Below are 27864 nucleotides of genomic sequence, written 5' to 3' on the forward strand. Positions count from 1 at the left end.
CATGAGTGGTCCCACCTCCTGAATGTGGCAGTAAACGGTGTCCTGTTCTCCCTGGGCTCTTTCTGGAGGCCAGAATTGAAGGGGATATGGTGCTGGGGCACAGTTTGCCCTGTGACAGATGAGTAACCATTTTCTGCATCTCCTCCCCAGTCGTGTGACAGGTGGAGTGCCAGCTTAGAAAAAATTGCAGATACTTGTTCACAGTTCTCAAGCTGATAAAGATAGAGCACTAACCAAGGATTTATTCAGAGTGAAAATGAGGTGCCATATCTTAAGTAGTATTTTAGGATTGAGCTGTAGAAAGGATTGCAGGTCCTTTGTTACTTCTCCCAGCTAGGAAGCAGAGGGAGCTCCTTGGCAGATTTTCTAGAATTTGCTAAAGACCTCTTCTTTGTCCGTATCAATTATATGACATTAATCCCAAAAGGGGGAAGCAGGCCACTTTGATGCTTTTACTCTGGAGGAAAAAGGAAATGGCCATGATGTCAGAGCCTGTGTGTCACTGCAGCCCCTGGCCTGGCTGGCTTTGTGGTAGAGGTGTGATTTTCAGTGCTGTGTGTGAGTTTTTTAGGGGTGGGGTCCTGTGTAGCAGAAGCACCTGTGGCTGGTTTCTTTTCCTTTTTTAAACTATATACATACACCTGCCCTTCTCCCTCTGTAATTTTGACCCTTGTGCACACTTGACATCTTTTTCGCTCCACCCCCCACCTCCATTTAGCCCCGTTATAACAACTAATTTTTGGAGCATTTACCGCGTGTCTGACACTTTGAAATGCTTTATGAATATTTCACTTCACCTTCACAACAACCGGATGAAGTAGATACTTTTTAAATCTACATTGTAAAGACTAGCATAGAGTAGTTCAGTTAGTTGTCCGCTAGGCGCTTATATCGGTATGAAGCACCACAGTCAGGGGAAGCGAGCCTAAGTTAGTAATGACAAGTACTCTTTCTTTGGTATTTAAAACCTTTTTTTTTTTTTTTTAAATTGAGTTGTAATCACAGTAAGATGCACAGATCTTAATTCTATATCTTTATAACTCCCCACCCAACATCCTTACCTATGTAACCACCCAGATCAAGTTACAGAACATAGCAGTCACCTCGGAAGGTTTCTTTCCAGTGTGCTCCTACCTTTCCCCCAAGATGAAATCACTGTTCTGAATTCTGTCACCATAGATGACTTTTACTAGTGTTTGAACATCATATCAATGGAATTATACCGTTAGTAGTCTTTTGTGTTTGGATTGTCTCATTATTATGTGTATAAGGTTCATTCATTTTGTTGAGTGTACCTAGGGGTTGTTCTTTTTTATTGTTGTGTGGTGTTCCCTTGTTTAAATATAAACAATTGACTTTCCTAGATGGATATTTGAATTTTTTGTTGTTGTAAAACTTGACCATTATGAATAAAACTGAGTTCTCGAATGTGTCTTTTGGTAGACATATATGCACTCATTTATCTTGGATATGTAAGTAGAGGTAGAAATGCTAGGTCATAGAGCAGGTGTATGTTTAGTATTAGTGGATAATGCCAGAAAGGTTTTATCAATTTTCTCTCTAGCAGTGTATGAGAGTTGTAGTGGCTTTGCATTCTTGCCACTACTTGGTATTGGTGGTCTTCTGAATGCTCTCCATCTGTTATATTTCATTGTGGTTTCAGTTGCATTTCCTTGAAGAGACATCATGTTGGGCCCTATTTCTTACACTTGTTGGTCTTTTTTTTTTTTTTTTTTTTTTTTTGTCCTTCCTGAAGTGCCTCTTCAAGTCTTTTATCCATTTTATTAATTGCATTCATTTTTTCTTATTTGTTGGAATTCTTTACATATTTTGGTTAAGAGTCTCACTGAAGATACAAACCACAAACATCTTCTCTTTCTCTGTAGTTTGCCTTTTCACTCTTTTAATGTTACCTTTTTATAATGAAAATTACTCATTTTGGTGAAGTCTAGGTGTCTCATTTTTTTTCTCCTTTACGATTAGTGCTTTTTGTGTTCTTTAAAAAGAAGTCCTCACCTTTCCATCTCTTGAGAATGTTAAGGCATAAAAAAATGTGGAGAACCACTGCTGTAGAAAGTGAGTCACCGTCACACTGGCCACCATCATATTCTTGTTTTGGATTGGCTGTTTGAGTGGTATTCTAGTGGTGATCATATTTATGAGATCCTTTAGGTTTTACAGAGCCCTTTATTGTTTGATATTATTTGATGCCATGCAGGAGCTCACTCTGATGCTTAAGGAAGGGCCTAGTCCTTTTTGATGACAGAGGACTTGGGTGGTCAATATTAGCTCACTGTGGCCTAGGGCACCTTCACATTTGCTGTGGTCTTGCCTGCAAGGAAGAAGCAGCAGACTGCTGGGTTCAGATCCTGGTTCTGGGACTGTGGACAAAGTACTTAACCTTTTTGACCCTTGGTTTTTTCATCTGCCCTGTAGGATAATGAGAGTATACCTTCCTTATGATGTAGTTGTCAAGATTAAATGAATTTATATATATATACACATTATACATATATATATGCATATATATATATATATATATATATATATATATGTATACATATATATGGTTCTTAGCACAGCATCTGACATGTCCTCCTAGGATATTTATTATTGTAGTTTTTATTCTGTAACGGTGTTTGATAATGTCATGATTCTTTGTAGAGCTAGAAAGAGCTCTTCAGTTCTTGTCCATTGTTTTACGTTTTCCCTTCCTCATTGCATATCCCAGTCTGGAATTCTTCTTTTCCTTCCTCCTCTCCCCTTTGTTAGGAAAAGCCAGCGCTTTTCACATGTGAACTAAGCTGATGCCCCTAGAAAAGTGTGCTGTCGCACAGGACGGACACAGAAAGTATAGGATTATAGAGAGTTTTGCTCATTTTGTTTTGTTTTGAGGCATGATGGCTAGTAGGGACATAGTGAAGGCAAATATGCAAAGAAACTTACTGCTTGATTCCAACATAAAGTTGACCCTTTCACCTTGGTTCTTGGAAATTCACACTTAAGAGATTTGTTTACCTGTGGTTTAAATTGTAACTGAGGAAAAGAAAGTTGGAGCCAAAGGGGTGTTTTCTAGATGTCTAGAAAGGATAGTACTGTGATCCAGATGTACATACATGAGACTGGGAGAAAATTAACTGAACTTGGGGTGGGTGATAGGATTGGAACTAAGTGTGTTAAATCCACTTTATTCAGTTCTGTATTGCCCCCCCCCCCCCCAAAGGGGAACAAAACCACATGTGGAAAAGAACTCACATTTTGATATTTCTTCTTGAAGTGAAAACAAATCCTGTTGACTTTCCTGGTTACTAGGGCCAAGTGGCCTCTGAGTTTGTCTGAACTTCCTCTTTGTGGCTCTGGCTGGGTATCTCACACTGTGTGCCATGAAGTTGATGTGACATCTGCAAGGCCCCTGAAATCTTGGTATGCTAGGCCACTGCCATGGTCTCACTATTTGCTGGTGAGCACCTAGCAGGAAATGAACCAGAGACACATTGGCTGCTTGATCCTAGCATATACCAGAGGGTGTCTGTTCTTTTAGTGTGGGGGTACAGGAAGGAAAGGGGGGGACCTGTGGGCAGCCCAGGGTAGTGGGCCTCAGACCTCACTGTGCAGCAGGATCACCTGGGAAGTTGGTTAAAATCCATGTTCCCAGCCCCAGCCCAGAAATTCAGATTCAGGAAGGTGGTTTTGGGTTGGGAATCTCCATTTTAAGGGATGCCTGATTCTGAAGCTGGTGGTCTAGGCACAACACTTTGAGCAACACTCAAAGTTCCAGATCTAGGGGCTTGAGAGCTCTGCAATGGACTGCAGCTTTGTATTCTTTTTATCTATAAGCTATTGAAGCCTTTTGCTCGAGGTGGAAGAGTAGAATCAATCTGCGCACAAGCCAAGGATCAGCTCTGTGGAGCTGTGGGCTTCCAGTAAGACCCAGATACCCATGGGTATGGCACAGTGCATAGGCTGATGGTGGGAGATGGGTACTTGGGTCTGAGAATGAGAATTTCTGAGAGGAGGAGGTAGGGCCCCGGCAGGGGCTGGTGGAGGAAGACCTTACTATATTTTCGAAGTCCCCTTTGTGTTAGGGTGGCATTGCCCAGAATGGCCTTCACAGGAAGGGAATTAGTGTTCTCATGCTCAACGAATCCACTCATGCACCCGCTTACTCACCTACCACCACTTTTGTCCACCTACCCCTCCACACACAAAACGTGCACACACATTCACACCCCACCCCTTGAATTCGCAGTCCCCATGTACTTACATGCTCACATCTTTGGAACATTTTTTCCTTAGGGGATGTTGAGGGACGATGAATGAAAAGAGGCAAATGTGATATTTGAAATATGTTCAACATAAATAGACCTGGCATATTCATTGGAACTTTGGAAATAAAGCAGTGATATAATGGGTCAGAATGAATAGACTCATGCTGTTGAGGGTATGGCCAGGCCCATATATGTGTCAATACCATAGTGTTCTGTGATCATGAACAGTACCACAGACTCACGTGGTAATGGAATGGAATCCTTGCTCATTCGACCTCTGACTGCCTTTTGGGCTTTCTCAAGCTTTAAAATGGGGGTTTTAATCAGCAGTTCTTAACTTTTTGAGGGTTGCAGTCTTTTTTGATGATGGGATAGATTAAACTGTTAATACAGAAGAATATACATATGTACATGCGAAGATGGAAGCAAGGTTCATAGACACTCTGGGACCCATCTGTGCACCCTAAGAACTCATACTTTAATGAGCACAGAGGGCATTTAGCCCCTTCTCCCCAGGATGTTTCCATGGTGCAAGTCTCTTGTTGTGGGGTGCTGTCTGTAAGGGGGACTCAACAAACAACATTTGATACTATGTACAAGCTTTCTGGAGGGTTTGTGCTCACTTTGTAAGAGCAGACAGATTTCAGTGAGCAGTGAAAAGAGGTAATGCATGTGAAGAACTTAACACCTGGCAGGTGGGGGGTGGAGGAGGGGCAGAGAGAGAGGGAGACACAGAATCCAAAGCAGGCTCCAGGTTCTCAGCTGTCAGCATAGAGCCCAACATGGGGCTTGAAGTCATGAACCAGCGGATCATGACCTGAGCCGAAGTTGGATGCTTAACCGACTGAGCCACCCGGGTGCCCCTAAAGTAATCACTTTAATCATTTGTGTTGAGTAACTCTAGGGTCTTGTCTACTGTGTTTTTTTTCCTTGCTCCCTGAGGGAAATGGGTTCACTGAGGGGCATTTAGGGGATGGCTTTGCTTTCTGACACTGGAAGGTGGCTCTGAAGAGCCACGTGTGTGTCTGTCTTTGAGTTGTTAATCTCACCAACCCCTCACTATGCTGTGCAGATATTTCTTGAAGATTCACCTTCATCAAGATCTCTCTGCCTGTGGCCTTGGGTTCATATCTGCGTCCTCCTTTCTCCACAGGCCAGGAGTCATCACCATGCAGGCGTTGTCGGAAGAGGACCGGAGGCTCTGGATGGAGGCCATGGATGGCCGGGAACCTGTAAGTAACAATTGAGGGAAGTGGAACAGAAATAAAGGCCTAAGTTGTTTGCTGCTTCCGAGTGCAGGAATTTTTGTCGTTGATCTCAAGCCTTGGTTTCTCAAGACCAGTGTACCAGAGGGAGTCTTTAACTTTGGACTGACTTTGGTAGATGTTGATGTTGGTAGTGATAGTGATGCTGTGGCTGCAGTCCCTGAGCTTTGGCCTCTGAGGCCTTTCAGTCTGTGTGCTACTCCCCTCGGCCAGGGAAGTTGTATTGTCCCTAGGTCTCTTAGAAGAGGTAGAGTCTGGCTTGCTGAGTATTGATGCCTCCATATACTAGGATGCAAACATTATCTCGAACCTATTTGAATGGGATAAATGATCAGAAAAGTGTATACAGATCATTCAGTATCTTTCCTCATTGCCTTCCGGTCATGCAGTATCTTTCCTCATCGCCACAGCGGCAGCACGACAGGTGTGTCGTATTACGATGCTTTCCAGATGACGTCCCCTTTGTCATCTTGTTTCTCCTGCTGAGACCACAGAGGCCAGAAGAGAAGGCACTTGTGTTATATATAGCAGACACACATTCTCTACCTTGAGGGTTTTGTGGGCACAGTCGCTGCTTGTTGTCAGAGGTCTTTGAAAGCCACTTGGCAAGGTGTCATTTATCTTTGCTACTGTCGCTCCCCTTAATTGAGCCCTTGTGTGTGTGTGTAAGTCACAGATTTGGCATGTCACATTTCAACCCATTTATTCTTCTTAGTACCTTACTAAGTAAATAGGATCTTATTAGCACATCACAAAATACTAGCATTTTACAGATGAGTAAACTGGGACTTAGGTTAAATAACTTGACTCAGTAGCTCAGACAGTAAGTGGCTGTAATAGTAGGATGTGGGCTGGGCTGCCATAACAAGGAGACCCCATGGTATAGTAGCTTAAATAACATAGAAGCTTATTTCTTTCTCCAAGCCCAGAAATGAGTAGTCGATGCTTTGCAGGGTCATTCTGCCATACGCAACCCGTGCTCTAGTCATTACTATTCTTCATCCAAGTAATGGAGATGAAAGCATTCAGGACCCAGAAGGTGTACACATCACTTTCATTGGCCCTAACATACTTACATTGGCCACATCTGTCTACAGAGGAGGATGGGAAATCGAGTTTGAACATAGGCAGTCAGGGCCCTAGGCAGTACCTGGGGTATTTTATCACTTGCAGGCAGAAGAAGAGAAAGAAGACTGTGGGGTGGTTGACAGTTTCCACCACAGTGGAGAGCTAGAATATGAACCTGTGTGTGGCCCTAGATAAGTTTGGTTTTTATCATTAATAGAGATGAAATGTGAAATTGCCTTCTAAGAATTCTCACTCATTTCATTTTTATAGTCCTGTCTCTGACTCCCTTGAATGATTCTGCAATTCTAGGGGAAGATACACCCAGGAAGAAAACATCTTGTCAGGGCATACTATTCTTGGTATCTGTCTCCCCGCCCCTCCTCGAAAGCTGCAGTTCGCAATTACACTGCCTAACCAACTCCCTTTGAAGCCTCCTCTTCCTCCCTCTCCCCACCACTTGATACTTGTTCTCTGTATGGAATTGGTCTTACTAAACACTTGAGTTTTCCCGTAGGTTAACATCTGGCTTCTGCAGATGGAAAGCAAGCTGTTGAAAGAAACATCTCCTTGCTCCAGAATGTACACGTTAAAACAAGTTGAAACACAAAATAATAGTTTCTAAACATAATATAAAATTATTTCCACACGGGAACATAGAGCTTGCATTAAGGACCATACCTCTATGTACTTTTAAGTTTGCTGAAGAGAGAGAGACAGACAAATGATAATTGCATAAGTGGCAGGAATATTAGGCTTAATTTTGTCTCCCATTGCTGAGAGCCTCTAGGGAATATTCCTGGAGCTATATACCCAGTAGACAATTAGCTCCAATTTTTTTCTTAGGCATTTTTATTTATTATTGAGAGACAGAGACAGAGGCTGAGCAGGGGAGGCACGGAGCGGGAGACACAGAATCTGAAGCAGGCTCCAGGCTCTGAGCTGTCAGCATATGTCCCCACGCGGGGCTCGAACCCACAAACTGCGAGTTCATGACCTGAGCCAAAGTTGGACGCTTAACCGACTGAGCCACCCAGGTGCCCATTAGCAGCTCCAATTTTAATCACATCCTCATTAATTAGTTAACTGTGTCCCCTTAGAAGTTTAGGCTTTGTTAAAGGAAGCAGAAACCTCTTTCTCTACTTGGTTTTGGAATGTTTGCTTTATTTCAGGGAGATTATAATGGCAGCACTTAACTTTTGTTTTTGTACTTATAGCTTGGTTGTTCTGTGAATGATTGATTGTGATGATTGTCAATGTTCTTTGTGTGTGTGTGTGTGTGTGTGTGTGTGGTAGGGGTAACTTGGGCTTACATCTTTTTTGTTCTTTTATTGTTTAATAACACTTCAGGTTGGTTGGTTGGAAAAACAGCCAAAATGAACCCTGAATTGGTTGCTTGTACACTGTTTTGGTTACAGAAATTACAGTTTGTAGTGCTCAGTGACTTTCTCATCCAGAAGAAATTCTGGATATCTTTATGGTATTCATAGCTGTATAACGGAGGAAGAAATTAGAATTGTGATTTTGCAGTGAGCATTATAGTTTTTAATCTATGTTGCAAATTTGAATTCAAATGAAGGAAGCCCCATTTATACTTGCTTGAGAAAAAAAAGCTGGATTTATTGGCTATGGAACTGAAAATGTTGGGGTATAATAGTTCTGGCCCATCCAAATCCAGGAACTTCCCTAATATTTGGAGTTGTTTTCTTCCTTTATGTTAATGCCATTTCTAGTAGGTTCTTTCCAGATAGTATCCAGATACTATCAATAACAGCAGACAGGAAACTGGCTCTGTTAATGGGACAGATTAGAATTTAGGCTTTGGGAGCCCTATGGTCACTGTGGTAGCTACTCTTCTTTGCTGTTGTTACTCAAAAGCAGCTGTAGACAATAGGTGAATGAGTGGGTGTGGCCACATTGCAATAAAACTTTATTTACCAAAAAACAAACAGATGGACACCTTTCAGTCATGGGTCATACTTTGTTGACCCCTAATCTATAAGTTTAGTAGAAAGAGAGCCTTATGGAATCATTTCAAAGAAGTCCCATCTTTGAATTTTATTGGACTAAATATCTGGAACAGAGGGTAGGATAGATGAATTGCCAAGACCTGACTCAGCTGCTCACTGCCCTGGAACTGCACTGGTGGGGGAATGTTGACTTCTCCTGAGGGAGACATCAAAGCATTGTTATATGAGGAAAGAGGGAGAAAGGAGGTAGGCAAAAGTGGCACGGTTTGTCCCCCCTCTGCTACCTGTATTCCATTGAGATTTCTATTCAAAGAGCTTGCTCTTTGATACTTGGCCAAGAGTGAAAATGACAAGTTTACTACTAATACCATACTTAATTGTGAAAGACTGAATGCTTTCTCCCTAAAAATGGGAACAAGACAAAGATGTTCACTCTTGACAGTTTTATTCAATATAGTACTAGAAATCATAGCCAGAGCAGTAGGGCAAGAAAAAAAAAAGGTGTACAGATGTGAGTATATAAATTTTTAAAAACTCAACAAGCTAGTTAGTAAGATAAAGTTTTGGAATGATTCTGCTGGATTTTCTTGACTTTCTTTTAAATCTGGGTTGATGATAAGCTATTGATTCACCATTGTAGCCACATAAGCTTTTGTTTTAATCTTTTGTGGCCACAGTTTCAGTCTTTCGAACAGACTTTCCCTATTAGGTCATGAAACCTTGATTCAAGCTGCATAAATACTGCAGCCAAGAAAAATTTGAGAGACACTAGATTTCCTTTTTCTGAGTTCTTATAACTGAAGTGACCTCTCCTTTTCTTGTTACATAATGTTCATAAGCATATTGGTCGAAAGCAAGCTGATTAATTACTACCAGCCCACCATCACTGCCAACACACACACACACACACACACACACACACACACACACACACACATTCTGAGGTTTTTATTATTCTCTCTACACTATGGCCCAGTGTTGACCCAGCAAGCCATTGGAACTAATAGGGTAGCTGTGATTAGTGGTGTCTGTCTGGAAGTGTTTCTCTTACCTCCTTATTTTAGAAGTATTAGTCCCCTTTCACATCCCAAGGATTCTTGAGTGAAATTAGATATTTCTCTGCTTTGAACCACTACTTGAATCTCTTTTGACAGCCAGGAGGTTAGAAGGTTGGCAGATGCTGGAATTATGTAGAATTAGATTAGGAAGATAAGAAACAGGTGGTGTAGCATGAAAGATTGTGTATGAATCCATGTATTAGTTGACAGTATGAAGTTGACACCTCTGTAGGTCAGAAATGGCCAGATACCGGCTTTTTTCATGTGGCCCAAACTCCTAGCTGTGGAGCAGAAAGAGGCCCAGACCTAGGCTAGTATCATACCCGTACTTACCTCAGAGGGAACACTGCCTGAAAACAGTCAGTTAGTGGTTGATCTTGGGTAGACAATCCAAGTCTTGTAGCTTCCAGCCCTGTGCTATTTTTTTTTTTACTGCAACACACACTGCTGAATTATTAGGAAGCTGTAGTTGAATAGTAACTACCCTCCCTTCTAAGTGGAGCTATTTTGTGTGGCTCCTGCAGTGGTTGAAGGGAAAAGAGGAAGAGACTAAGGAAAAACCACTCCTCTAGTGAGAGAACAAGATAGTGTGGCTTCCTTCTCACTTCATTTTAAAGAAATCTTCTATTTTAGTCCTGTGGAACCTGAACAGTGTGTGCCCTTCTCTCACCTTTTTTCTACTGTGCCCAGACCCTAGCCCCCAAGTTCTTCAAGCACTCCTAGAATAAATCATTAGTTTGCCCTGTATCTTAACACTCTGCACCTAATATCTGAAAGAGCTGTTGAGAGTATTTGAAGGAAAAAGCAAGGTTAATTAATAGTAAGATTCAAGGACCAGAAGCAGAATGTTACTGTGGTTAAGAATATAGGCTCAGCCAGCCTGGTTTAAATCCTCACTCATCACTAATAGGTCTCTAACCTTGTAAAATGACCTAGTTCCTGCGGACCTGTTTCTTGGCTAGCAAAGTGGGGATAATAATGATACCTTCGTATAAAGTTGTTTTGTAAGGATCAATATATATGTAAAATGATTAGCACAAGTCCTGAACACATCACGTGCTCATTAGAAGTTGTTACTATTGTCCTTTTGGAGAGGAGAACAGATAATAGGATAACTACATTCTCTTTCTAGCTTCCATTTCTAAATTACTTGGGTCATTTGAACACAGAGTTTATTTAAAGCCACCTTGCCTGGGCTCACCAGAGGGCAGGCAGGGACTGCTTTCACTAGGATGGAAAAAATGATTTCATGGAGCAGTCAGGCTGAACTTGAAGTCTACAAGTAGAGGATTATAAAGTAATCTGTAGCCTCCTTTGCTGTAATGCATCCCAGGGCTGGCAGTTCATCAGCACAGCTGTATGCTAAGCTCACCTCACAATTTCACTGGAAGTGCTTAGATTTTTCCTTTCCATGGTAAAATAAGTGGCCAAAGGAGTCTGAAGGGTTAAGAAGGTGTGGGGTGAAATTGCTAAGCTCTTGCGTAATGATGCAGTTCTCACAACTTTGAGTGGTGTGTTGGTTTGGAAGATAGTTCTGCCCATTTTGTGAGAGCTTTCTTAGTAACAGTGTGAGGTGAAGAGACTGAGGGGGAGGTCTTTGCTTTGCTGTCCATTTCTTCCACTTGTCCCCAAGCTGCTGGGAAATTGGTTTAGACCTCTATTATTTTACTTGTGTTTCTTTTTCTCTTACTGGATCAAGAATCTGGTTGGAAGCTTCATCTTTGAGGCCTGTGAGTGTTTTTATATAGGTAGAATTCATAGTGGTGCATGCTATAGCATACCAATATGTGCAAGTCTTAAAAGGAATTTATTACTATTCACTTGGTCCTTGTTCCCTTTGGTTAGATGTTCTTCAGAAGAACAATTTCTCTTAAAAAAAAAGACTGTTGAATTGAGCAACAGGAGATACAAGGCGGGAGGAAAGAGAAAAGTGAAATTATTTAATGCTGGAGAGTTGATGAAACTTGCCCAAGAAATGGAATAACATGCTGGTGGCACTTATTCTGTTCTTAGACATTCTTCTGTCAGCATTTAGCAAACTTTTATAGATTGTCCACCAGTTAATTTGGTGGACACTGAGGATCCAAGATCAGGACAGGCCACGTTAATAGAATTGGTTTGCTATTGTTTCCCCATTGCCTCACACAGTGGCTGTCACAAAGTAAGCACTTGGCAAATACTTGTTGAACAACTAGACTCAAAATTAAAAGTTTGAGGATACTTTTATTTTATTTTATTTTATTTTATTTTATTTTATTTTATTTTATTTTATTTTATTTTTGGGGGAGGATTTGGTTGCTTTCATTACTTGAGGTCATGTGTATAGAGTAATTGAATTCCTTGATTTTATAGTCCATTTCGATATATACCTATCTACTTCACTGGAATTTAGCTGCATGATAGTTAATCTTTCTTGTGCCCTGCATTCGTTTGACAATCAGGTAAAGCCTTTAGACCGTTTCTCAGGATAATGTATACAATAAAATATGGGGTTTAAAAAGGGAAAAGTGACATAGAAATAGTTACCAAAGTATGAAAACCACTTGTAATATTAAATATATACTTCCTTATTACCACATTAAATAATAAAAGGAAGGGCAGGTTTGATAAATTGTATGAAGGATCATTCAGATTATCTGCAATAGCAGTAGTGTTATATGGAAACAGCTGTGATTTTTATTGGTGGCAAAGTCGTAAGTACTGTGGTTTGTTGCCAGTGTTCATGTAGAAGGAAGTGCTAAATTTCAGTTAAAGGCTAATGTAAACAAAGATTTACTTTTTTCCTCCACCATCCAAGTTCGTGGACCCCTGTTTTCTGTTAATGGACTCCATTTCTTTGCATAGTTGTTTGGAGATCGTTGTTTCCTGACTTCTAAGCCCTTGTCTCACCTTGTGATAATAAATTGATCAGTTTGGTTATTTGATTCATATCTGTCCCTGTGCTAGATTATCATCTTCAAGAGGGCAGAAGCATTGTCAGGGTTTGTTTGTTTGTTTGTTTTTATGTCTGTGCATAGGATCTGGCTCAGAATAGATGTTAAGTACATACCTGTCAATCAGATGAATGAACCTAAGGAAAATTAAAGTGTTGTTGGTTTTGTGTGAGTTACTTTTTTTTTTTTTTTTTTTTTTTAACATTTATTTATCTTTGAGAGAGAGGGAGAGACAGAGCGTGAGCACAGGAGGGTCAGAGAGAGAGGAAGACACAGAATCTGAAGCAGGCTCCAGGCTCTGAGCTATCAACACAGAGCCTGACATGAAGCTGGAACTCAAAAAGCAGGAGATCATGATCTGTAGGATGCCCCTTATGTGACTTATTTTTTTTAATCTTTTTTTTTAATGTTTATTTCTGAGAGAGAGTGACAGAACATGAGCCGGGGAGGGACAGAGAGAGAGGGAGACACAGAATCCGAAGCAGGCTCCAGGCTCTGAACTGTCAACACAGAACTCGACGCGGAGCTCGAACTCACGAACCGTGAGATCATGACCTGAGCTGAAGTCAGATGCTCAATTGACTAAGCCACCCAGGCACCCCCTGTGACTTACAATTAATCGAGGCTGTTTCCTGGCAATTCCCCACCTACCTTTAGGGATCTTCACATATCTTCTCTTTAATATTCTCACCTTGTCCACTTTTTTAAAATCTAAATATAAACTTAAACTCCCTTTCACTTGCCTTCAGCATTTTCTACAAGCCTCAGATCTTAGCCTGTTGACTTCACCTCCGTACTCCTACCTTTCTAGGCTTGAACTCAGCTTATCTTAATTTTTTAAACAATTTTTTTAATGTTTATTTATGTTGGAGAGACAGAGGGGATGGAAGAGAGAGGGGGACAGAGGATCTGAAGCGGTTTCTCTGTGCCGACAGCAGAGACCCCAATGCGGGGCTCAAAACAAACTGAGATCATGACCTAAGCTAAAGTTGGACCCTTAATCGACTGAGCCACCCAGGTGCCCCTCTTAATTTTGATTACATGCCCTCCTTTAATCTTCTGTTATCATTTTTTACTTTATTATTTTAGTTTAACCTTTGGAGAGTAGGATTGATTGTGAAGGGGACTTCTGAATTGTTTGAATTTTTCAGAGTCAACATGTGTTAATTTTGTTTTAAATAAAAATTGTAATGGAGGGGTTCCTTTAACTCAGGTTTATTCTTTCAGATGGTGCTCTGTGTTTGTCATGGGCATTAGTTACACTGTATCCTCATACTTGATTGTGGATCTTCATCCCTACCAGTAGTGGAAGGCATAGTCCCTGTCTCTCATTAAATGTGTAGTGTGTATCCCTCCACATCTTTCTGTGTATATTCCTATATATGTCCATCTAGGAATAAATTCTTCTGTTTTGTAGAACTTGCGAAATACTATAGCTTTCTGTAGATTATTAAGCCTTCAGTCTTTGACATTTAGTTGTTCTCAGCTTTTCATCACATCATTGTAATGTGCACAATGATAGAATGAAAGTCTTTGTACATATTTCACTGTTGACCTATTTGAGCATTTTTCTAGGATACATATCGAGTGGAATGTTGAATGGTATACACATTTAATATTTTAATAGAAATTAACAAATTACTCTCTCCACAAAAAAATACCAAACTATATGGCTTCCAGTCAGTTATGAAGGTGCCCATTTTGTCCAAACCTTTGCTAATAAGGCCTATCATATGTGTGTGTGTTTGTATACATGTGTCTGAATCTGATGGTGGAAAATTGTATGTTGTTTTCATTGGCATTTCTTAAATTACTAATGAGATTATTGAAAATCTTTTTTCATGTTCCCCAGGCATTCATATTTCCCCTTTTTATGCAGCACGGTAAATGAGGTACATAGAACAGTGTATGGCATGTGATTCATGCTATATATAGTATTTTTTTTTCCTTTTTCAAATATCTGGCCTTGGGATTATCCCCATCATTTTTTCACTTCTGCTTTCTAAAGCCCAATGTAGAAACCTGACTTTTTTTTCCCGAGTCTTTTTTTTAAATGACTTTTTCACTGCATCCTTCATGGCATCTCTTACTTTCTAGTAAGCCACATCTGCTGCTGAGTTTAGGCGATTGAACACCAAAGAGTGCTTGCCCCTTATGTGTCACCTGGGCTGCTGTTCTCCCAGTTCACCAGGCCCCATGAACTGAGTGGAAACCAGAAGATCCTTTGTACTGGTGCACTCTTGTTTTGTTGTGCGATAGGGAGAGAGGAAGAGACAGAGAATCTTGAGCAGGCTCCCCGTTCCATGAAGAGCCCGTTGTGCAGCTCGATCCTATGACCCCGGGTCATGACCTGAGCCAAAATTGGGAGTGTGATGCTCAACTGACTGAGCCACCCAGGTGCCCCCCAGTGTGGTTAATTATACACAATTTTATATTTTTTGGAAATATGTATCTATATTTTTGTGGCTGAGGTTAACTACTGCCCTGTCTCTGAAGAGGCTGGCATAGGGAAGTCTGTAACTCTCAAGGTTTCTGTCACCACTTAGTTGGTCATTTGAGTCAGGATTAAGGCCAAAGTAAGAGTTATCTGTTTTGTTTCTCCCATCTGGAAGATAACATTTTTGCAAGTCAAGAATTTATCAGAGGCTTGTGTGTGTGTGTGTGTGTGTGTGTGTGTGTGTGTGTGTGTGTGAATGTATTAATTCATTTTTGTTTAGCTTCTCATTTTAAAATCACTTCACACTTAAAAAATGTCACAAAAATAGTACAAAGAGTTCCACAATACCCTCTATCCAGATACTCCAAATATTAACATCTTACATAACCATAGTATACTGGACAAACCAGGAAATTAACTTGGATATAATATTTTGATATAATCTATTTTACAGGTCTCCTATTTCACCAGGTGTTCTGGTAATTAATAAATTAATAAACCAATATGTATTTATAGTTATCTATCTATCTGGGATTTCATCCCAGTGCATTTAGTTGTCACATCTCCTTAGTTTCATTCCCTGCATCACTTCAGCAGTTTGACTTTTTAAAGGCACCTTACCATCAGCAGATGTCATGATAGTTGAAATAGCCCCTCAGCACAGTGTCCTGTCTCTGTTCCCATCTTGGGGTGCATTTGGGGACTGTTACCAATTTTGTCCCTCCATCTAGGTAATAATTCATACTTTTCCACAGTCAAGCCACTTCATGTTTCTATCTGCTTCTGAAGGCTCTCTGATAGGCATTCAGCCTCCTGTTTGTAGGTTTTCTTACAATATGTCTGTTTCTTTTGAACTTTCTGTCTTTTGTCCTAACTACTCAGTTCATCATATATTCTTCCTCCTGCAATCTACTGTATTTATTATCTGTGATGCAGTTGTTGGCTTATAGACATTTGAGGCTGTGATATCTTAATAGACATTCCATAGTGTGACCTCCCACCTTGAGCAAGCAGCGGCAATTACTGTTGGCCTTCTCTCAGATGCTATGGCCATGATTCTTGGGAGTGGAGATTATGGTTGGATTAGCTTCAGTTTGCTTCCCTCCCGTGGGAAAGGCAGTCAATAAGAGAAAGATCTTTTTAGAGTGACTTTGTTCAATTTGAAGAATGATTGAACTGGCTCTTAGGTCCATTTTTGCAGCTTTTTCTTACATCATAAAAGCCTGAAAGTGGTCATATTTGTTAGTGATCAAATCAAGGATGGCATTTAAAAAAATATTGACAGAAGGATCTGGAGGCATTTTGAATATTAGGAAGTCTGTGAATTAGGTTGCTTGCTTTGTGGTGAGGTGTGGGACAAGATAAGCATTTTTAAAAAAAATACCTTTGGGTTTGCTGAATCGGTCTCCAGCGTGGTCAAGTCAGGAGGACTCAGGATGTCAGTGCGAGCTGTGTTCTTGTTAGGTGTGTTTCCAAAAATCCTGCCCCGTGACCCTACAAGAAAACACCAGAGCAAGTATAAACACATCCTAAAAGCAAAGCCATTTTCGAGTATGGTTTTAAAAATCTCCCTTTCTGGTCATCAGAAAAATAGTGCAGACGTGTGGTCTAGTGGTTACAGCCAAATGCTAAGCAGAAGTAGCATGGCCCTGGCTGGCTCCCCACCCAGATGCCATTGCTCTTTCATGCTGTGAGGTCTTGACCCATTGCCCAGAAAAGCAAGCCCTCTCCCCAATCTTCACTTCTTTTTTTCTTTCCTTTTCCTTTTCTTTCTTTCTTTCTTTCTTTCTTTCTTTCTTTCTTTCTTTCTTTCTTTCTTTCTTTCTTTCTTTCTCTTTCTTTCTTTCTCTTTCTTTTTCTTTCTCTCTCTTTCTTTCTCTCTTTCTTTTTCTTTCTTTCTTTCTTTCTTTCTTTCTTTCTTTCTTTGTTTCTTTCTTTTTCTCTTTGTTTCTTTCTTTTTATTTCTTCCTTTTTTCTCTCTTTTTCTTTCTTTCTTTCTTTCTTTCTTTCTTTCTTTCTTTCTTTCTTTCTTTCTTTCTTCTCAGCAAAAAACAGTAGAGGGTGAAGGGAACCAGAAAATCAGTTAAGATTCCTCAGGTTAGAACTATGGGCCCTCTTCTTTAAATTTTAAGTTTGTTTATTTTGAGAGAGACTGCGTGCAAGTAGGGGAGGGACAGAGAGAGAGGGAGAGAATTGCAAACAGGCTCTGTGCTGTCAGCGCAGAGCCCAGTGTGGAGCTTGATGTCGCGAACCTTGAGTTCGTGACCTGAGTCAAGATCAAGAGTTGGATTCCCTACTAACTGAGCCCCAACTCAGGTGCCCCAATATATGCCCCCTTGTAATTAATCATTGGTAATTAGTTTTGTTGATTCCCTACATCTAAAAAGAGCTTTATTTCATCCAGACTAATGGATATGGATTTTTTGTTTTTGTTTTACTTTTAGGGGAAGAGGTACCTAGTGTTGAAATAAATTGGAGCATCTTTTACTTTCTCTGTTGGAACTACTTTACAGAAATGAATGCTGTATTTATCTTGTTAGTGTTGGCTAGGCCAGACTTCTGGGTGGATAATAATACCTTGCTTTGGCACTTTCTCCTAGTTCATACCTCTGTGTGTTGTCATCCCAGGGTGATGTTGACTTACTAAGAGCAGGTCTTTATATTGTCCTGTCTGCCTTGATGCCTGGCAGAGTGCTGTGAAACACAACAAGCACTCATTACTTGTTGAATTAACTTGGAGGCAATGTATTGAGGGGGGTTCTGCTAGGTAATGGACAGTCAGATTTTTCTGCTGGATATCTTGGGTTCTGATCATTATTGGGCTATTCTGAATAGAAATATCTGAGGACAAGGATCTTGAATTTGTTGTTCTTCCCTACATCCCCAGGACCTAGAATAGCCCTAGGCCAGTATCACCTGGCATATTGGTTGAGACTCCATATTTAGTAAATACCTTTTTGTATGAATAAATGGAAAAAAAGAGTACCCAGGGGTGTGTCATTTTGGAGCAACAGGCTTTTGAACTTCCCACACTTATATCTATGCTGCTCAGGATTCCTCTCTGTTTCTTAATAGTTGTTATTATGGCAGAAACCAGTGTGCCACAACAGAGGATGTCTCAGATTAGTAGGGTTTTTGCAGACCAAGGATTTGGAATTGATAGAAGTTAGTAATCTTTCAACTGTTCTATACTGTCTGTAGTACCAACAATAAAGTTAGGATGTATGTGTATATAATAATATACATATAACATATAATAATGTATATATATGTACTTAGGTGTGTATATTACATGTGCTCACATATATTTTAACTTGTTGTCTGCTGGTTTTCCTTGAATTTATGATAAATACATAAAGGTGTTCAGAGCTGTATTTCCTGTGGGTCAGGTCACCATGCTGTGAAAGAAACTGTGGCCACCAGCATCATGTGGCCATGCTGAAGAAACTCAAGAGTTGATAGGTCAGAGCTGGTCTTAATTGGCCTTCCATTTCCTGAAATGATTCCTTTAATTTAGGCCATTATTTAGAATTCTAAAAAAAGAATACGTTAAGAAAAAGTATGTGTGTATACATGCATACACACACAGACACAGATTTCTGCGATGATGAGGTACAACAAGGAATTGGCAGTAGGCATTCATTACATTTTTCAAATGGGTTTCACTGTGTGTGTGTGTGTGTGTGTGTGTGTGTGTACACTCCAGTTGTAGTGAAAGGGTAAAGGCATGGGCTTTGGAGTCCCCCAGCCTGAATTTGAATCCTGACTCTGATGTGGAACCTTGAGCAGTTAATTTAACTTCACTGAGCCTCAGTTTACCCATGTGTAAAATGGAGACAGTAATAATCTTCATGAGACTCCACGGGGTACCACATTCTTAGAGAGCAGTTCTATAATGATTAGCTGTCCAATTGACAGTCGTAGAGAGTTTTAGATTTATATATGCCTGGATATATATTACATCATTGTCTAGGGAGTTGCAAGATCTATTCTGACTCTATGCTAACTGCTTTTTGGGCTAGTTATAGTCAGTGGAACCATAATGATGCAGAAAACCCCCAGTATGCTCTATTTCATTATTTTTTGGAGCACAGATTAGAAGAGGATATAAAGGAAGAAAGCAAAAATATGAATACTTAAAAAAAAATAACATAGGGCTAAAACTTGGAGGAAAATATGATTCTGAAATTTTCAGGCCAGTTTTGCTAACTCTGTGTCAATATGGTAACAATACATTAAGCAAGCATAGTAATGTCCTCCTGAGGTTTGTAGTTTAATTTTCAGAGAGAATTGAAGTAGCTTTGCTGATGGAATTGTGGAGGCTACTTGGGGTGTTCTCCTGTCCAGTCTTTGTTGCAGAGGGTTCAGAGGCCAAGTGATTAGTATGTTCCTTCCTATGAACAGGTGCTGGACCAGAGCTGGATCCCTGTCACTGGTTCCATGAAGCCTTCATTTTGCCACTATCGTCTCTTGAGTGCTAAAATCTAATAATGAGTATTGCGCTTCTGCTGTTCTGTGGTTATGGCCGGAATTCATTTGTGGAGGTTAAGATCAATTTTACCTGGGATGTGAGCTATTTCTTGGATTGGTGTGTCAGTCAGCATTCTTACTGGGGTCAAGACTGTTGAGTAGATTGCTCTAAACTCCAGCTGCCATGTGGTTGATTTGTCTGTGAAGTCATCACAATCAAAGGAAGATGGGTAGAAGCAGAAGAGCTAGAGACGCAGAGAGCAAGTTTGAGGGGCAAGGAGGGAGGGAAGTAGCTGGAACTTGAATAAGTTCAAGTGCTTTGGTTAACAAGGACTTCTCACTCTGGGATCCCAGGGTGGACTTGGGGAGGGGTGTAGTGGTAATGTCTGTGAGCCCTCTGCTGTGGCGTGTAAGGTGTTTGGATATGGATATGCTAAGGAGAAAAGCCTGTAGCGTTTCTTGGTTTGTCAAAGGGCACTGTGGTATACTGCCACCTGGTTGTTTCATCAGAATAAATATTTGGGGGTAGTGCAGTAATGAAGTAATAAGTCGTGAAGTGAAGTAATGACATACTGTTTCTTCTGAGCTCACTTGTGAGTTGAAGAGGACTTGGAAGGGTTCTTTGCCAAGTGCATTTGCCTGCCGGCTGCCTGCATTTTGAGCTTGCTCAGAGATAATATGCAATCTCATTTCTTTCACAGATGAGTTACACAGAGGACAAGCTTTGAAGAGTGAGTGAGTGTATATATGAGAGAGAGAGAGAAGTGAAGTGAGGGACTGAGGAGTGACAGGCACAGGGAGAGAGGACACACATGGGCATTTGGAGGTTGTGGTCAGCCTCACCATTGGGTTTCCATGTTGGATTGATACTGGTGAGATTTTATCCCATTTTGACTACTGCTTAGCTTTCCTTGTTTTGACTCCCATAATTAATTAACAATGAAACTGAGACTAGTGGTGTGATTTTTTTTTTTTAATCAGTTTTTTGGGATAGCTTTAAAAATTTTGCTTGCAAGTAAAGTAGAATCATCATTGCTTTTTTCTTTTTCCTGGACAGCTCCATTCCTTTAAGTTTCTATTCCTGGTCCAAACAAGAACTCCTTAAGATAATCTGCCTGCCCCGCCCCCCGTCCCCCCTGCCCCCCACATGTTATTTCTTGTTTGGTTCCATGGTCATTACTGAAGTGTTGTATTTCTGGCTTTGGTGCTCAATCTATGTCATTGATAAAGGAAAGGAAGTTAACTTGATGTTTGTAAGAAAGTCTGTGAATCTGCACTTGTTCTTGAACTCATCCTGGGCCAAATTATTACAGAGACCTGTTTAGATTAGAGAAGACCACAGAGATGGCTATAGGAGTTACCTGGAGAGAAGAAACTCTGATTAAGGAACATGGATGGGTCCTCTGTGAGGATAGTTTCTGCTAGGAGAGGCTGTCTTGCATGAAGGCAAGTTAGTTCTGTGGTACTTTTTCTGTGAGGTAGTTTCTAGAGTGGTAGATGTGTGGGAAGTGGAAATATGATTTCCTTTCAAAATGATCATTACCTTTGGAAGACATGAAGCTAGAAATGTAAAACGAGCAGACAGGAGGCACCCTGTCCCCACATTTATTGCTCATTGGGTCCCAGCCCTTGTGTGCATCACTTGTAGTAGCAGAGGGAGGACCAGATTGGAGTTTGGCTGGCATCTCATCTAATCAGCCAACTGTGGACTTTGGGCAGGTTAGCCAGCTTTCAGGGCTTAATTGCCTATCTGAAAATGACAGGAGCTTGTCAAAGTGGTAGATGTGTCAGTCTTGAAGATCTTACCAGTTTTAAGGTGATGTGAATCCACATCTTCTGACTAAACAACCACTCAAGGTCTGAACAATTGGAGGAACTGAAGGTGCTGACTCAGGGAGTCCCCACAGTGCTCTGGCTGTTTATTCACGAAGTTATCGAACATCAGCAGGTGGAGGTGAACACAACATCAGGAATACCTGAGTTGGTATGGCAGATGGGTTAGTTTCCTAGGGCTGCTCAAACAAATTACCACAGACTTGGTGGCTTATGGTAATACGCACTTATTGTCTCACAGTTCTGAAGGCCACAAATCCTAAGTCACGGTGCCACCAGGGACACTGCCTCCCAATTCTCCAGGGGAGGGTCCTTTTTTGCCTCTTTGAGGCCTCTGGTGGCTCCGGGCATTCCTTGGCTTGTGGCTGCATCATTCCATTTTTTCTGCCTCTGTTTTCATGTGGCCTTTCTTCTCTTCTCCACGTCTTCTGTCTCTCGTAGGGGCACTTGTCATTGGATTTAGGGACAACCAGATAACCCAAGGCGATCTTTCTTAATTACATCTGCAAAGAACATCTTTTCTGAATAAGGTCAAATTTAAAGGTTAGGCCATGGGCCGCCATCCAGTTCACCAAAGCAGCTTAATTTCCTTTCTTGGTGTCTGCATTTTTAGATGTGGCATATGTCATCTTTGATGCCAACAGTTGATTGTGAGACGGGCCTCTGGCTGGGGAGCTTTCTCTTGTGGGCGTGTTTCTGTTTTGTGTCTTTTTCTGACATCTAAGTCAGATGTACTCAAACGTGTTTTAGTGTTGCCTGTAGATGGCTGCTCTTCACAAATTTTAGCCTCTGGAATTCAATTCCAGTGAACATTTATTGAGTACAAACTGTGTACCACCCACTATTTGGAGGTCAGTGTTAGCAAGTGAACAGATGGCACATCTGCCCATGTAACACAGTTCCTTTTTCCCTTCTCTTGTGGTACCTTTCTCCAGTTCCGTTGGAGTGGTTGGTTCTTTTTAGCTGAACATCTCTTTGGTTTTTATCACTTCCATGCAAGACACTCCACAGAGGCTTTCTGTGTGCACATGTCTACAGCAAACGTGTATGGATGTGATGTTTCGTAGCTTCAGTCTCACTCCTCATAGGTGTGGAGCTTTCAACAATCTGTTTCAAGCACCTGCTTGTTTCACCACCTCCTCTAATTGGCTGGCTCTTCAACCCCTGACCCTGGGCAACACTGTCTATGTCATGCTAGTTCAGTATTTCAGGACTTGACAAAATTAAGTCAGCCGGTCCTATATGGACAAGACCGTTGCTTTATTTTTATTGTTCTGGTCAGGATTTACAGAGTACCAGGTAAGGAGAGACATACCAGAAGACTATGACTCTCCCTTGTACCTCAAGAGACAGAGCAACTACGTATTATCTCTGCCCCGAAGGTCAGCTTCAGCTGTCCACCTAGGATGGGGCCACAGAATGGTGTCATTTTGCTACAAAAGATGACTTCCTGCAGAACTTTGGTGGGCACAGTGCTCTTGGGGTGGGGCACACCAACACTAGAATTGCTTTTTGGAGACCTGGTCCCTCACGGTACCTGCTCATACCTGTTGTCTTCTTTGGACCCCTGAGGGGCATGTTTCTCCTATTTGGTTACACGTGTGCAAGGCGGGCAAGTGTGATCTCTAAGCAAAAGGTTTGTGTTGTTCTGTTTTGTTTTTTGTCTGTTTTACAAGGGATCTGCAAACATTACATGTTGTAATCCTAAAGCTAATCTCTGGGAAAGGGCGTCCAGACTTTGTGCGATGTTACTAAAGACTGTTAGGCAGTAGTCAAGTTGTGTTAATATCACTCTTCCTATAAAATAGAATGTCCCCATAAAATGGGATTTTTTTGAGCACTTTTTAGAGTATTCACCCACTTTAGAGCCTAAACAAGGTTATGCTTTCTTTCTTTGCTCCTATGGTCAGAGTCTTGGCTGAACCCATATCTACCCCCTGGTTTCTGGTAGAGTCCATTGTGATTGTAATTGAAAATTGCCAGCATTACCTCTCCTCTGTGTTGTAAGTATATTTTTGTACGAGTTGACGAATTACTCTCCTCACTCACTCCAGCCCTTCTGGAGGCATTAATTTGGTCCTGTTTTCTTTCCAGCTCTCTGTTTTCTTTCTCTCTAAAAACACTCAGTTTCCTTGTTAGTCCAGATTACCTGCTTCCCATCGGGATCGCTGTACATCCCCTCCTAGGAATTTGCCAGGTCTTCCTGCCTAGATCAGTGACTCACAAGTAGCCTAGAACCTGGTACATAGTCCTCTCAGGACACATGGAATAAGTGCATGAAACTTGACCAGTGGCCAGTGGTGAGAGAACATCAACTTAAATGTGTTTCTGGTGTTTTGGTGCCCACCCTGTGTCTTCGTGGGACATGGGAGTTTCTTTCTTAGGGTTTTTGTTTATTCAGAAACCTGCAGTTTGCCTGTTTACTAACACATTTGATGGAGGGCTAATTCCAGCATTGCTTAAATGCCATCAATTCAAAGACATGCTATCAATTTAATAATCACTTTTGGGGAGTAAGAAGGAAACATTTTATTAAATATAAACAAGGATTATAAGGTTCATTTCAATTTTTGGAAAAAAAAGTTTTAGAATCAAGGTGTATTCAAACTGCTAGTGATGTTCTGTGATTAGCCTGGAGAAAAACTATGTAGACAAGACTTTTGTGGGAGGAGGGACTTTGGAGACTCCTTTAAAAATCTAGTGAATATTATGGACTATCTAAAGACAAAAAAACAAAAAAATGAATGTATCCAGGAAAGAAATTTTGGCATAACGTTTATGAGGGTTTATAGATCCTTTGAATCTACCCAGTTGCAAGTCTCTGGCATCAAGAATTCCAAAATAGCGTGTCCTTGTTTGACCTTGTTGGGAATGCTCTCCCAGGAATGACCAAAGAAGACATCTTGCAGTGTTTTCTATCAGGAACCTTGTTTAGGTTATTAACACTGAAAGACTCTGTAGGCCTATAATAGGGAAAATGGAAGTCAATAATGACCAGTTCCAGATGTTAGACTCACTGTAGCCAGTCTCAGTCTCATGGTCCAGGACATGTCTCACGCTGTCCCCATGCAACGTGTAGCACCCTCGGAGTGAATCCTTGCAAAGCTTGATGCTTGCTTGGCTTTGCTCCCTCCGAATGCCAGAATCTTGGCTGCAGCAATGTGTGGAGTCCAGCCAGCCCAGTTATTTCTTTAGAGCAATCTCTGGAGGGCTTCTTTTATTTCAGACTTTTGAAGACAACAGAGGATTAGTTGAGAATGCTTAGACCCACATTTTATAATGAAGCTGCACATGGTTTTAAGCATAATTTTGACAATAGAGGCTCTTGTTTATCTGTTTGCATTATCTCAGTCCCTGAAGTTAGGAGTTTATTACCTAGGGAAGCAGAAGTTGTGATTAATTGAAACCATGAACTGATGACAGACCACTAATAAACTTAGTCATAGCTCAACCACTTGTCCTCCTTACTTAACACTTTCATTTATTTTAGGACATCTTCTTCGTGTCCTGGTCTGTCTCCAGATGGCAGATAAACATCAAAGGCAAGAGAAAGATAAATCATCTTACAAAAGCTGTGGGATTTTAGGAAGTTCACCTGGGTAGATTGACCATCTTTTTAACTTGTGCTGTTAAAGTTGAAGTTAAAGGTTATCTTTAATGTATTTTCCATCAGTAGTCTTTTAAGATTTTGTGCACAGTTGAAATAAGCACTTATATCTTAATTAAAGGCTCTTTGATTATTTCATCTTTCTAGATCAAGTCCTAATAAGTTCCCCTCCCGCTACCTAAGGACCACTCTTGGACCATAAAATGTGGGTCTTCGCGTTAAGGATATTCGCTTTGTGGCTTGTCTTTGTATCAGTTATCCTGTGGTAATAAAGCCCTCTTTCTGATACATGCATACGGTGATGCATGATAGACAGTGGGTTTGGGTATGATTTTCAGCATCGTCTTACCAAGGAGAGTCTTCTCTGGTTTGCTGTAGATTTCTGCCCTACCCTGTTCTTACTCCTGCTGCTGTGTATCTTCTTGCATTGCATTGTCCCCTGCTTTTCACAGAATGTGCTCCAGCACCCTCGTGTGACACCTAAGAGCTCAGCTCTAAGTGCAGAGGATTTAGTGAGTGAACTATGAAGGAAACTTGGGCCTGTAACCCTGCAAACTCCCCAGACTCCTGGGTCCTTCCACGGTCACACATTACCTCGTGTACATGCTCTGGTTTCCAGCCTACAGAGGTAATTGAAGTGCGGCAGAGGCTCCACAAAACTTTTCTGGACACATTTTTATTTCATGATGTTTGAATTCAGAATAACTTGCAACTTTAATATATGTGAGCTCTGTTTAAAGTAACAGGGGAATACGTAGAAAGGCCCTTCCCTCTGTTTGTTTTAAAATAAAAATCAGTAATGAAAAATTCAAAGGATAGATAGGAACATTTGAACAGAGGTCTCAATCTTTCATGACCATTTTTTATTCAAGGAGGATTCTTTAGACTTTAAGTCATGTGTTCAGATATCTATTCCCCTCCCTCCAGTCTGACTTGATACCCAGATTATGTTTAAAATAAGTGTTAGGATTGTGTTGATTCAGCTTTTATGCAAAGATAAGCTCTATAAAATAAAATGCCTAAATATTTACTTAACCTCAAGATTGAAAAGTCTTGAAATACTGGTATGATCAGAGCTAAAAATAAACGCAGCAATCCTGCACTGAATATGTTAAAAATAAGCAATATTAGCAGATTTTTGTTTTGCAACCTTCTTTAAATATTTGTGACTTTGAGATGGAGATGTGCTAACATTGCAGGAGAAGATGAGTATTGTTTGAAAATTACACACATAGAGAAAAATGTGCATATTTGTTTTTAGTTTGGTTTTCTCATGTAGTAAGGGATGATTAATCTCATGGACGGTCAGAGCTGAAAGAGACTTTAGCAGTCAGCTTAAGCGTTTCCTTCATTTACAGTAGGAGAAAGGTCTGCAGAAGGAAAACAAATTCCCTGCCAGATCTCTCAAGCAAAGGGTGGCAGAGCCAGGACCAAAACCCAGGGATGCTAGCTTCTACTTGTATGCACTTTTCACTATGCCGTGCTATCATATTGACATTTGTAAGAATGAGGTAGTAAGAGCTCACGTATTCATTCGTTTTATCATGGCAAGCTCACTGGACACCCCTTTCACCCAATATGTGAATTTTCTATTGCTGTGTAACAAATCACCACAAACTGAGTGGCTTAAAGCAACCCCTCGTAGATCTGAAGCTCGGGAAGCCAGCTTGATGTGTCTGGGTTCTCTGCCCAGGCTGAAATCAAGGTGTTGGCTGGCTGTGTTGTCTTCTGGATTCAGAGTCCTCTTCCAAACACGTCACTCTTGTGATTGGCACAATTCAGTTTCCTGTGGTCCTAGGCCTTGAGTCCACAATTATTTGCTTGCTGTCAACGTGGGCCCCCTGTAGCATCTGGCAGTGGTCCTGCATTCCTAGTCCTGCGGCCTCTTCCGTTTCCAAGCCAACAGCAGTATGTGGAACCTTCCTACACTTGAAATTGCTCTGCTGTTTCCTTTTGCTACCCACTTGAGGAGACTCTCCGCTTTGAAGGACTCGTATGGATAGATTAGGCCGATTCAGATACTCTCTGTATTTTAATAGCTGATTTGGGACTATAATTACATCTTCAAACTCATTTAGCTTAGTACTTGAATTAGTGTTTGAATCTTGGAGGAGCCATCTTTAGAATTCTGCCGACCACACCCAACTTACCAACTTAACTAGTTGCCAAACTTAATATTTGTTTTTGTTTTTATTTTATTTTTGAGAAAGCGTGTGAGCAAGTGAGCATGAGCAGGGGAGGGGCAGAGAGAAAGGGAGACACAGAATCCAAAGCAGGCTCCAGGCTCTGAGCTGACAGCACAAAGCCCTACACAGGGCTCAAACTCCCAAACCGTGAGATCATGATCTGAGCCTAAGTCAGATGCTTAACCAACTGAGCCACCCAGGTGCTCTTGCAAAACTCTAGACAAACCTTACCATCTGTGACACTTTGAACCTTGAAATAAAGACAACTGTGTCAGATTTGTCTCTTTTTGTATTCCAAAGGCCTGGTGATAGAAATGGGCTCTGGGCCACAATAACTGTCATAAAAACCAGGCACTTGATTGCATAGAAAAGACAGTGTCATGCATAGCCTGGTGGTCATAGCTGGAAGTTGTTTCCAAATAAGGCAGCTGGAACAGCTTGAAGGAGGAGGAAGTGATTTTTGGTAGAACAGGAAGAAAGAAATTGTATTACAAAAACATGGTTGGTTCAGACACTTCTGCCCTTCTCGTGAATGATGCACCAAATAATAATACTGAGCCAAAGTCAGTAAGAAAAACTATATTCCACATACTCAGTTGAAGAATAGAAAATCTATGGTTAATGTGAAAGAAATTCTTATCAAAATGTAGCTTAACATTTGGCCACATAAAAAGACTAAGCTGAATGAGAAAAGTAGTTGAGGTAAGCAGTTCCCCAATGGCTTCTTCCTCATTTACGATAAAACCCAAATCCCTGGGTGTCTAGAAAGGCC

The 27864-nt window shown here is 40.9% G+C and overlaps 1 protein-coding gene across 7 annotated transcripts in view; it reads left to right on the forward strand.

Annotated features, from left to right (window-relative positions):
- The window catches only part of ARHGAP26 (Rho GTPase activating protein 26), a 423740-nt gene that overhangs the window by 158315 nt on the left and 237561 nt on the right, over positions 1-27864 (forward strand). For all 7 annotated transcript variants that reach the window (XM_045492297.1, XM_045492321.1, XM_045492304.1 and 4 more), the window contains exon 11: positions 5422-5500. In XM_045492297.1, the coding sequence (XP_045348253.1) occupies positions 5422-5500 (79 nt within the window). The remainder of the gene's footprint in view (positions 1-5421; positions 5501-27864) is intronic.

The sequence above is a fragment of the Leopardus geoffroyi genome, chromosome A1 (assembly GCF_018350155.1).
Source record: "Leopardus geoffroyi isolate Oge1 chromosome A1, O.geoffroyi_Oge1_pat1.0, whole genome shotgun sequence".
NCBI classification, from domain to species: domain Eukaryota; kingdom Metazoa; phylum Chordata; class Mammalia; order Carnivora; family Felidae; genus Leopardus; species Leopardus geoffroyi.